The sequence below is a fragment of the Coregonus clupeaformis genome, chromosome 24, assembly GCF_020615455.1.
Source record: "Coregonus clupeaformis isolate EN_2021a chromosome 24, ASM2061545v1, whole genome shotgun sequence".
In the NCBI taxonomy this organism is placed as follows: Eukaryota; Metazoa; Chordata; class Actinopteri; order Salmoniformes; family Salmonidae; genus Coregonus; species Coregonus clupeaformis.
Genome location: NC_059215.1, coordinates 26,828,991 through 26,841,360, shown reverse-complemented (window position 1 = coordinate 26,841,360; position 12,370 = coordinate 26,828,991). Strand labels below are relative to the sequence as shown.

General features: G+C 47.5%; 1 protein-coding gene across 3 annotated transcripts in view; it reads left to right on the top strand.

Moving 5' to 3' along the window:
- Positions 1 to 12,370, top strand: part of LOC121557196 (uncharacterized protein KIAA1522 homolog) — a 107,240-nt gene that overhangs the window by 94,699 nt on the left and 171 nt on the right. For 2 of the 3 annotated variants that reach the window (XM_041871033.2, XM_045207137.1), the window contains exons 3-8: positions 630 to 673; positions 857 to 1,004; positions 4,646 to 4,753; positions 5,009 to 5,172; positions 5,441 to 5,626; positions 6,475 to 10,520. In XM_041871033.2, the coding sequence (XP_041726967.2) occupies positions 630 to 673; positions 857 to 1,004; positions 4,646 to 4,753; positions 5,009 to 5,172; positions 5,441 to 5,626; positions 6,475 to 10,494 (4,670 nt within the window). In that variant the 3' untranslated portion in view covers positions 10,495 to 10,520. The remainder of the gene's footprint in view (positions 1 to 629; positions 674 to 856; positions 1,005 to 4,645; positions 4,754 to 5,008; positions 5,173 to 5,440; positions 5,627 to 6,474; positions 10,521 to 12,370) is intronic. The other variant, XM_045207136.1, reaches the window with a different exon arrangement.

The following is a 12,370-nucleotide window of genomic DNA, read 5'->3' as shown; positions in this document are numbered from 1 at the left end:
ACACACTACATAGAACACACTACACACGACACAGAACACACTACATAGAACACACTACACAGAACACACGACACAGAACACACTACACACTACACAGAACACACTACATACTACACAGAACACACTAAACACTACACAGAACACACTAAACACACTAAACACTACACAGAACACACTAAACACTACACAGAAAACACTACACAGAACACACTAAACACTACATAGAACACACGACACAGAACACCCTACACAGAACACACTACATAGAACACACGACACAGAACACACGACACAGAACACACAACACAGAACACACGACACAGAACACACGACACAGAACACATGACACAGAACACACGACACAGAACACAAGACACAGAACACACGACACAGAACACACGACACAGAACACACGACACAGAACACACGACACAGAACACACTACACAGAACACACTACACAGAACACACGACACAGAACACACTACACAGAACACACTACACACTAAACAGAAGACACAACACCCTACATGATGCACACTCAATAGACCCTAATGCAAGAGGTGGTGATTAGATCCCAGAACTATATGGAATATCTCTGACTGAATACCCTCTTTGTGTCTCCAACAGAACACAACAAAGGAGAGGACTTTCAGGATGACCATAGTAATGCAGTAAGTAGTTGCGTCATTTGAAACCATATGGCTGGTACTGGTCACCCAAGAACTAGGAGCAAGGAGCAGACTACCTCTGCATTTTGGATACAGTGATTGAATACTTTGTCCCTAAAACCCATTCCTGTACATTTTGTATGCATTCACCTTGACACACACACTTCTAAATTCCCCTCTCTGCAGTCCAATCCCCCTTTCCAGGCGGATCAGGACGTAAGCTCCAACCACAGGGATGGATCTCAGGAGTCAGGAAGCACCGCCGGGAATTCTGTTACCGCAGCGACCTCTGCTGGATCAGCCGTGTCCACGAGACCTGTGCTCACACGCCAAGGTAGGTGTGTGTGTGTGGGTAGGGAGAGACGGGGGAGGAAGTATTCGTAATCATATCCCATTCATCATGTTTTAATGAAAGCTAATCGTAGATCATGCCTTGGACCTATATTTTGGACTTTGTTTATAAATGTTATTTTTTATGACGGTTGAGGGATATACAATATTTCTCATACATGCCTCATTCTCTACTGGGTCTCTACTGGGTCTCCACAGGGTCTCAACTGGGTCTCTTGGGTTTCTACTGGGTCTCTACTGTCTCTCTACTGGGTCTCTACTGGGTCTCTGCTGTCTCTCTACTGGGTCTCTACTGTCTCTCTATTGTCTCTCTACTGGGTCTCTACTGTCTCTCTACTGGGTCTCTGCTGTCTCTCTACTGGGTCTCTGCTGTCTCTCTACTGTCTCTCTACTGGGTTTCTACTGGGTCTCTACTGGGTCTCTACTGTCTCTCTACTGGGTCTCTACTGGGTCTCTACTGTCTCTCTACTGGGTCTCTACTGTCTCTCTACTGGGTCCATTTGGGTCTCTACTGGGTCTCTACTGGGTCTCTACTGTCTCTCTACTGGGTCCATTTGGGTCTCTGCTGGGTCTACTGGGTCTCTACACACACAGCTGTAGTTTGCTACAGATATTGGAATGTATCTACCATCCAAACAGTTATCTGCCGCTGCCTGGTATGGCACAGCTTTGGGGGCAAAGTATGCCATTCTCTGCTTTGAATTCCATAATACTCACTGATTCCCTCTCACTGAATCTCATTGTAATTCACAGTTAGACAGACCCTCTGAGTTCCAAAAGCCTAAACCATTCCAACACGTTTCTGTCCTCTTTGAAATCATTCATCCTTCTCCAAACAGCTTTGCAATAGTTTACTATTGAATCTGAATGTGATTTATATATGTAACAACAGACCCTCCTCCTCTTTTTCTCTCTCCTCGCATCCCTTCAGATAAAATTGTATTATAAGGGACAGATCGAAATGTACTAGGGGGGGAAGGTGCTGGTCCAACTCAAGGTGTCATTAAAAAAAAAATTAACCCACCTCCCCAACGTTAAAAATATTTTCATGACCATCCCTTTGTACAGTAAAATAAATGGAACACCCTCCCCCCCTCATAGAATTAACTCAAAATAATGTTTACGACCACAAATAACTATAACTGTAGCGACCCTGCGTTTATAAACGTGAATATCGACTTTGCTACTTCAGCATGCTTTTGTCTCTACTGTGTCTCACTGTGGCACAGTCGATGCCACGCAGGGCTGTGGAGGGGCCAGAAGGTTGAGGGTTCGCCGACCACCACAGACAAACTAACTCTCCCTGTCTGTTTCATTACACTACGATCCGAGCCGGCTGCAGACAATGATCAGCTAGGGGAAAATCAGATTTTCAACATTTTGATGCCATATTTATAATTATATAAAAATATATATTCTGTGCTAATGCACCACACAACCAATAAACAAAGCATACCGATTTCGGGCACTTCAATATCATCGTTTTTCATTTTCAACACCACAATAAATAGAGTATGTCAATCTGGACAAACAGAACATACATCCCACCCTACTCAGTATCGAAGGGTTGGCTTGACAATATCCCAACGTCATTCAACTTTTTTGGTGTTTTGTGTAACAGATGTCTCTTTCCGTTAATCAATTGGCCGCTGCACAGTTTGGATTGATTGATTGATTTTGTATGTCAGTAAACAAAAAACGACATATACAATTGCATAGATAGAGATGAAGGAATGCTCAACCTTCAGATGAGTATGAGGGGGAAATTTAAGTACAATTGTTACAAGCTTGTTTGGCTGTTAGCTTATTCTTTAGGTGTCTGGGGCTGCTGGTGCATAATCAAAGTGATTAGCGCACCAGCTAGGTTTCCATCAAATTGGCGGCAGATTTTCATGCAAATATGATAAAAAAATCTTCACAAAAACAATATGCCATTTCAGAGTTTTCTTTAGGAAAATTTGGAGCTGGACAACATGACATTTTATTTACCGGACATTTGAGAAATTTACCGGACATCCATATGCATTCAGATCCGACCTGGCACAGCCAGCACCATCAATAAACTAGGGATATTGGCCAAATGAGCCACATTTACGTGTCCTTAAAAACATATAACAAAAGACAAAAACACTATTCCTTTTTTTTTCCACATGTAGCAAAATATATGCAAAACTTTAGTCAATTTTTTTATTGGTTTTTAGTCTACTTTCCTAAAACAATAATTGTCCACCTCACAGTTCAGCTGTCAACAAGAGATTGGAGCACTACATTTATCAGGGCATTGCATTCATAGGCCTGTAGGCTTATGTATGATATTAACATTTCAATATATATATATATATAGGAAGAGAAGCTTAGGCCTAACCCCAGAGATAGAGATATGCTGGTGACATCAACATGCATGGGGGGGCGCACTGCCTTCATATCATAGGCCTGCAGTAGCTAAAGCTTAATAATAGTCACACCAAACCAAAACCTTCACAAATGTTTCTACATTTTATCAGGGTAATAACACAAGTCAAGCCATTGTTTAGAGGGAAAATATGAGCAGAAGAGTGAATGTAAACCAGGGAAAAAACACACTGCCCTCCCCTGTGACCAATAAAGAAAAACGCACTGCCCTCCCCTGTGACCAATAAAGAAAAACGCACTGCCCTCCCCTGTGACCAATAAAGAAAAACGCACTGCCCTCCCCTGTGTCCAATAAAAACGCACTGCCCTCCCCTGTGTCCAATAAAAACGCACTGCCCTCCCCTGTGTCCAATAATAACACACTGCCCTCCCCTGTGTCCAATAATAACACACTGCCCTCCCCTGTGTCCAATAATAACGCACTGCCCTCCCCTGTGTCCAATAATAACACACTGCCCTCCCCTGTGTCCAATAATAACACACTGCCCTCCCCTGTGTCCAATAATAACACACTGCCTTCCCCTGTGACCAATAATAACACACTGCCCTCCCCTGTGTCCAATAATAACACACTGCCCTCCCCTGTGTCCAATAATAACACACTGCCCTCCCCTGTGTCCAATAATAACACACTGCCCTCCCCTGTGTCCAATAATAACACACTGCCCTCCCCTGTGTCCAATAATAACACACTGCCCTCCCCTGTGTCCAATAATAACACACTGCCCTCCCCTGTGTCCAATAAAGAAAAACGCACTGCCCTCCCCTGTGTCCAATAAAGAAAAACACACTGCCCTCCCCGTGACCAATAAAAACGCACTGCCCTCCCCTGTGTCCAATAAAAACGCACTGCCCTCCCCTGTGTCCAATAAAGAAAAACACACTGCCCTCCCCTGTGTCCAATAAAAACGCACTGCCCTCCCCTGTGTCCAATAATAACACACTGCCCTCCCCTGTGTCCAATAATAACGCATTGCCCTCCCCTGTGTCCAATAAAGAAAAACACACAACTCTCCCAAAGCAAAAATAAATAAATAATAATAATAATAAAAAAAAGTTTGACAACCCTCCCCTATTTTTGGACCACCCCTCCCCCCGCAGTAAATTTCGATCTGTCCCTAAATTGCATTTAAACCCCAACACACATTTTTACTCATCCATCCCTTATCTCATCCTTCTCCCTCCTGTAAACCTCTCCTCTTATCCTTCCAGGCTCCACGTTCAAGCCTCTGAACCCAGTGAAGAGACAAGACAAGAGGAAGAACAGGAGCAGGAGGACTACAGTCATGGGCATACCCCAGCAGATCCAGAGAGAGCTGGGTACGTATGTAGCCACGGATGGCAGCTAGCTTTGCACTGAGCTTCACTTTACGAAGTCACCGCGACCAACAAAGGTCCAGAGTTTTGTGGGTTTGTGGTTTAGTAAATAAAGTGATGATGAAGAGCTATGCTGAATGAATACTCTTAGCCACGTTGTCAAAAAAAAAGTCAAATTAATGGTACTTTCGTTTGTCAAATTCAAATTAGGTGATAGTAGTGGTGATAAGATGTTTTCCATCTCCGTTCCCCTTCTAGCCCTTCACAGTGGATCAGTGTACCAAGTTCCTTCCCAGCTCCCTAACGGCTCTGGAGGACAGGGTAGTGACGGCCAACCAGGTGTGGTCGTCATCCCCACCATCGATGGAGAGACCCCTCTAGCCAACCACGAAGGGGCAAGGGTACACCTCTCAGATCTGGAGGTGAGGCTTTCATATGAGCTTCTTTTCAGGACTTTCAGCCTTTGCAACCTGGACAAGTACATTTATTTCGTGCTATTGGTTATAGTGTCATATTTTTACTTACAGACTGCTACTTGCATGACAAAATTGTAGTCACATTGTATCTCGTAACATCTGTTTCTGATAAGGATTCTTTGAAAACAAGGTAGTTATCATTTGTGTTAGCAAGAAACCATTGCCTTGTGCAAATACATTTATACTATAATTACAACTGAACTAATCTAAATAGGCATCCAGAGAGGAGCAGCTATTGAGACACCACCTCCAGTCTGTGTACAGGGACGACCAGGGCTTCAGCCACCACAGGGGACTGAATTCTTGTCTCTCCTCCACCCAAAGGCCCAAGTCTCTGTCCGTGCTGGGCATGACCTCCTCCTGCTCCGCTGGATTCCCCAGCTTCCTCCAGGAGCCACAGGTGAGTCCAGTTCAGAACGGTGTTTGTCACTGTGTTTCTTCCTGCTCGGGTCATCTACACTGAGCGTACAAAACATTAGGCACACCTGATTTTTCCATGACATATACTGACCAGGAGAGTCCAGGTGAAAGCTATGATCCCTTATTGATGTCACTTGTTAAATACACTTCAATCAGTGTAGATGAAAGGGAGTAGACAGGTTATATAAGGATTTTTAAGCCTTGAGACAATTGAGACATGGATTGTGTATGTGTGCCATTCAGAGGGTGGTGAATGGTCAAGACAAAAGATTTAAGTGCCTTTGAACGGGGTATGGTAGTAGGTGCCAGGCGCACCGGTTTGTGTCAAGAACGGCAATGCTGCTGGTGTGTGTATCAAGAATGGTCCACCACCCAAAGGACATCCAGCCAACTTGACACAACTGTGGGAAGCATTGGAGTCAACATGGGCCAGCATTCCTGTTGAACGCTTTCGACACCTTATAGAGTCTGATGGCAAAAGGGATGGGTGCAACTCAATATTAGGAAGGTGTCCTTAGTGTTTTGTACACTCTACTAAAAAGTATGCACACATTACTGTAAGTCGCTTTGGATAAAAGTGTCTGTTAAATGACATGTTTACCCTTCCCTGGAATGTTGCTGACAAATCACACGATCGTCTAACACTGATGTTAAACCAAGCTTGCTATCTGAACAACTGGACTTGAAAAATGATCAAAATACTCATTGTGAATGGTTGAATGGAATGCTGAGGAAGCAAAATGGCCTCCAGCTCCACAGTTGGCCAAACCACAGTATATCTACATAGTATGACTCCTAATGTTGACCCTTGTGTTTGCCTCCTCCCAGGGTCCAGTGATGTCAATCTCTCCCCAGGCCACCTACCTGTCTAAGATCATCCCCAACGCCTACCTGTCGGCCTCCGTTGACGTCATACAGATCGACCGCAGCACAAGCCGTACCCGTGGAAACAACGGTAACGGAACGGTCCGTACCGTCAGCCTGGCGTCCGGGTCGTCAGCCAGCCCCGCGTCATCGAGGAGGTCGGACGGCAACGGTTGCTATGAAGGCGGCGACAGCGTTTCCCATGGTGACAGTAGTTCCCGTGACATTGGCTCTAAGGCAACTCCACACTCAGTGACTTCGAGATCCAGCTGGAGCCACTCGCAGTCTTCCGAGACAATTAAGTCCAACTCCTCCGCAATCTCCTCCACGAAGGGGAGCTTCAGACCTGCTAACCCACAGACAGTGAGCCTCGTTGGGCAGGAGAGACGGCCGCAGCAGCCTGCTGCTGAGGATCAGGACTTGGTGAGCCTACAAAGCTCGGCTAACTGGGTCAGCAGCACCAGTAGGGGTACTAGTGCTGCGACTGCTCAGGGGGGATCTGAGTCGGGTCTATCTGGGATTCTGAGTGCTGGGGAGATGAGCGATGTTGGAGGAGACTCTCACAGATTCTCTCGCTGTCTGTCGGTCATGAAGACCAAGCTGCCCCCAGCTCCCCCCAGGAGAACCAACTCACTGCACCATGAGAAGATGATGAAGAGGCGACCCAGGGAACTGGTGGAGATTAAAGACCTCCGTGACTCTGTGGGTGGGGAGGTGGAGGCTGCTGAGGACACAAGCTTGGTTACGATCGAGATCTCTAAAGAGCTATACAAAGAAATCACAAAGAGCTCTGTCCCTGTATCCAACTCATCTGGGTTTAACTCTTTAGATGATACAAGATCTTCCACAGCCTCTAGTCCTTTGAGTCCCACACAGGCCTCCTCTGGAGGTAGTGGAAAACCAGAGAGGCCAGGGTCCAGCAGCTCTTCCCCACAGAAGGCCCCCTCAGAGGAGGGTACATTTGAAAGGACCATGTCCCCCTCCAGTGGGTACTCCAGCCAGAGCGGTACGCCGAAGCTCTCCCCCAAGGGCATCTGCCCTTCCGCCTCCCCAGGTAAACAGAAGAAGAATCAGGTCAAACCAGAACGATCTGGTTCAAGAGCTTCCTTCTCTGCAGCCTCGGTCTCCTCTTCCCTCACCTCCCTGTCTTCAGCCACCTCAGAACTCGTCAATCAAGAGGCCTCGAAAAACAGCCCTAGCCCTCTTCAGCAGGCCTCCCCACCCCCGGCTGTTATGAGAACAGAACATCAAGAAACGGCGACCCTGGTCCGTTTCTCTGCATCCATGGCGATCAGTGAGCTGCTTAACATTCCGCCACCCCCCAACGTCAAAGCCCCTTCCCCGCCACCCCCGGAGACCTGGGCCCACAACAGATGCACCTTCGAACTGCTGTGCGGGCCTTGCCCCAACGTCACCAGGCTAGCACAGCTCCAGAAGCAACAGGAACTAAAAGAAAAAGCTGTTATCATTGAGCAAAAGCAGGAAACTCAAACTGAAGCTAGCAAGGAGTCTCAAGGCTCGGACGAAAAGCAAGCTACGGTAGAGGAAGTCACTTTGACAAAATCACAAAGCAAATACATTGTTCCCCAAGACAAGACTGAGCCTGTGTTAGAGCAGGCGCCTGAGGTATCCGAGTGTGTTAGTCAGGGACTCAAGGGCACAGAAAGTCAAACAAAAGAACAAGGAAGTCCTGCGGTGATCGCAGAGAGGGTAAAAGCAAGTGTAGAGATCCAGAACCAGGAGCAGAGTAGTAGTAGTGGTGGTAGTAGTAGTAGTAGTAGTGGTGGCGGTAGTAGTAGTAGTAGTGTTGCACAGGTCAAGGATCAAGAAGAGAGGCTAGAGACACAAGTTAGTTTAGCGACGATTCCAAAGAAGGAACCCCCTTCTGTCATGAAAAAAAGTCCTCCTAGAAAAGAACCTAAAGTTCAACTAACAGCAGACATTCAACAAAAGTCGCCATTTGATGAGGTCACAGTAGAGGTGAAGGTAGAATCACCCAGTGAGAGTGAGAAGTGTTCTCCACAGGCTGAGGTAATTGCTAAGGAAGTTGAGGTAGTAGCTAAGGAAGTTGAGGTAGTAGCTAAGGAGGTCGAAGGTCAGAGTGCTACTGAAAACACTACAGAGGAAAGTCCCACCAAACCAGAGGCATCTACACAGACCCTTGCCTTGGAGCCTCACAAAGTGGACAGGGTCTCTCCTCCAGCCTCCCCTCCCCCTGCCCACCACCCTCCTCCTCCCCCGTCTAAGACACCTCCCTCCTCTGTGTCCACTCCCCCACCTGAGGTAGAGGAGGAGGGTGAGGAAGAGATTCCCATAGTAGAGTCCTGCTGGCCCCCTCCACCTCCACCAGAGGAGCCAGCAGATTCAGTCTTTGATGAGCCAGATGAGATGGACTTTCCACCTCCACCTCCTCCCTTCGTGACGGAGAGCTTGCCAGATGTGGTGGAGAGCTGTAACACAGTCGCTGATGTCCAGGAGGTGTCCATTGTGGCTCTGGATGGGGAGGAGGTTAAGGAAACCGTGAATGGAGCAACTGTAGCTGGTGCAACTGTGAATGGGGAAACTGCAGATCTGTCACCCATTCCCGCTCAAATGGGGACAAAAGAGGATAGACCTGAAAAGGTGATTCTGGACTTTAACGCTGTCCCAACTGATGAAACCAGCTTTGAGGTATCTGAATCAGCTGAGCTCCAATCAATTCCAGCAGATGATTCAACCGTCGTTTCTCCAGTTCAGCCCAATGAAAAAGAGGCAGAGGTCAAGCAATCTGCCCAGAAACCAATCACAATGCAAGAAGCCACCCCTCAACCAACAGAAACTTCTCCTCAGTCACAGGAAGTCCCGCCCTTACCAGAGGATGTCCCTCCCCCACCCCAGGAAGCTCCTCCTCCTCCACCAATGACAACAGCCTTGGTGCCCCCCTCAAGTATCCCTCCTCCACCTCCTATCAATGTCCCCCTCCCTCCCCCTGTGCAATTTGAGGATCAGACGCCCTCCGAGCCCCCTGAAAGTGCCCCACTTCCACCACCCATTAACATCCCTCTCCCACCCCCTCTCCCGACTGAGAACCAACCCCCTGTGATCTTCAGGAGACAGCCCAGCTTGGCGAACAGAGAGACCAGGAGCAAAGAGCTTCTGTCTAGGCACAAGAGTGCCCCCATTCCCAAAGAAGACGCCAACATTCCGCTGGTCACCCCGTCTCTGCTTCAGATGGTACGTCTCAGATCGGTCAATGTTGGTGAAGACCAGGTGAAAGCACTTTCTGACAACAACAATTCCAACAATGGAAAACCACCTGCTCAGGATCAAAGTTCAACCCAAATCCAAACCCAAGGATCTCAGAACACAACACCCCAAAAACCAATCCGGAAATCCCTGTCACTAAAATCCACACCTACGCCATTGAAGTCATCACCAGCGATGCTCATCGCCCCCTCGATGCGCTTGCAGGAAGCTATCCGAATGAAGACAGCGGCCATGTCTTCCAGAGATAGTCTTCCAACGCGCTTTAGAATGCCATCCTCCACCTCATTTCCCAGTTGCAGTGGGGGTGAATCAGGAATGTTATCCCCATTGTCACCAGAAGGTGGCGACACGCTAAAGTCCCCCGCCACCACCGCTAGCTTCATCTTCTCCAGGAGCTCAAAGAAGGTTGTCATAGAAATGCCTGCCTCTTCCTCCCCCGAGGTACAGGCGAGCCTAAAGCAGAGCCTAGCCGCGGAACTCAAGCATGTTTCCGACCAATCAAAGGCTTCCACAGTCGCTAACGGCAACGTTGGAAGAACTGGGATTCCGAGGAGAATTCCGCCAGCCGTGGCTAAGAAACCAGCTCACACAACCACCTTGGAGAAGCCTGTGTGTTCTACACCTGGGAGCTCTCTGAGTGAGAGGAGCACTCCATCTCCAAGGGGAACAGAAGCTAAGGTAGAGACAGAAACAGCGCAACCTGCGGGCCAGCAAGCACTGACAGACGACAGCGAGTAAGAACACCAGCACTACACCTAGAATAGGTTTGTTGCTGCATGTTAATAATTACACATCCTTGAGAAGACACAGCGTAAAGTACATGTAAATGTTATTTGTTTATTTCCAATGTTGATTGTAATGCAGGTAGCGTATCAAATTGATCTTGCAGTGATTATGTTCATTGAATGCTTATCAATTCTTTAAAGACGAACACCACGCTCTCTCACACACACACACACACACACACACACACACACACACACACACACACACACACACACACACACACACACTACATGACCAAAAGAATGTGGACATCTTATTTCAAAATCATGGGGATTAATATGGAGTTGGTCCCCCCCTTTGCTGCTATAACAGCCTCCACTCTTCTGGGAAGGCTTTCTACTAGATGTTGGAACATTGCTGCGGGGACTTGCTTCCATTCAGCCACAAGAACATTAGTGAGGTTGGGCGCTGATGTTGGGCAATTAGGCCTGGCTCGCAATCAGCGTTCCAATTCATCCTAAAGGTGTTTAATTGCGTTGAGGTCAGGGTTCTGTGCAGGCCAGTCAAGTTCTTCCACACCGATCTCAACAAACCATTTCTGTATGGACCTCGCTTTGTGCACAGGGGCATTATCATGCTGAAACAGGAAAGGGCCTTCCCCAAACTGTTGCCAGAAAGTTGGAAGAACAGAATTGTCTAGAATGTCATTGTATGATGTAGCGTTAAGATTTCCCTTCACTGGAACTAAGGGGCCTCGCCCGAACCATGAAAAACAGCCCCAGACCATTATTCCTCCTCCATCAAACTTTACAGTTGGCACTATGCATTGGGGCAGGCAGTGTTCTCATGGCAACCGCCAAACCCAGATTCGTCCTTCAGACTGCCAGATGGTGACACTTGATTCATCACTCCAGAGAACGCGTTTCCACTGCTCCAGAGTCCAATGGCGGCGAGCTTTACACCACTCCATCAGACGCTTGGCATCGCGCATGTTGATCTTAGGCTTGTGTGCGGCTGCTCGGCCATGGAAACCCATTTCATGAAGCTTCCGATGAACAGTTCTTGTGCTGACGTTGCTTCCAGAGGCAGTTTGGAACTCGGTAGTGAGTGTTGCAACCGAGGACAGACGATTTTTACTCGCTATGCGCTTCAGCACTTGGCGGTTCCGTTCTGTGAGCTTGTGTGGCCTACCACTTCGCGGCTGAGCCGTCGTTGCTCCTAGACATTTCCACTTCACAATAACAGCACTTACAGTTGACCGTTGGGCAGCTCTAGCAGGGCAGACATTTTACGAACTGACTTGTTTGAAAGGTGGCATCCTATGACGGAGCCACGTTGAAAGTCACCGAGTTCTTCAGTAAGGCCATTCTGCTGCCAATGTTTGTCTATGGAGATTGCATGGCTGTGTGCTCGACTTTATACACCTGTCAGCAACAGGTGTGGCTGAAATAGCCGAATCCACTAATTTGAAGGGGTGTCCACATACTTTTGTATATATAGTGTACATGCACACACAGATTTAGCTCCATAGAATTATACAGCAGCAGCAGCAGTAGAAATGCTTGTCTAATTCTGAAAGAAAATGATTCCCCTCCCTCCCTATAGAAGCTTGTCTAATTCTGTTTCCAGTAATATTCACTACATGGTAGGGTTAGAAAGTAATAATAAAAAAATTAATTCACTCATGGTCCAACCAATGCTGACGTAGTTACATCCACGATTAGCCTTGCCCACAGAATGCTCCTTGTTTATCATAGTGTAACTGGGCCCATTGGGCTCTGGCCAGAGGTACTATATATATCTGGCCAGAGGCAGTGCACTATATAGGGAATAGGGTGCCTATTGGGACCCAGAGCCTTCTGAGTCTAACATCTTTCTACCGTTTTCC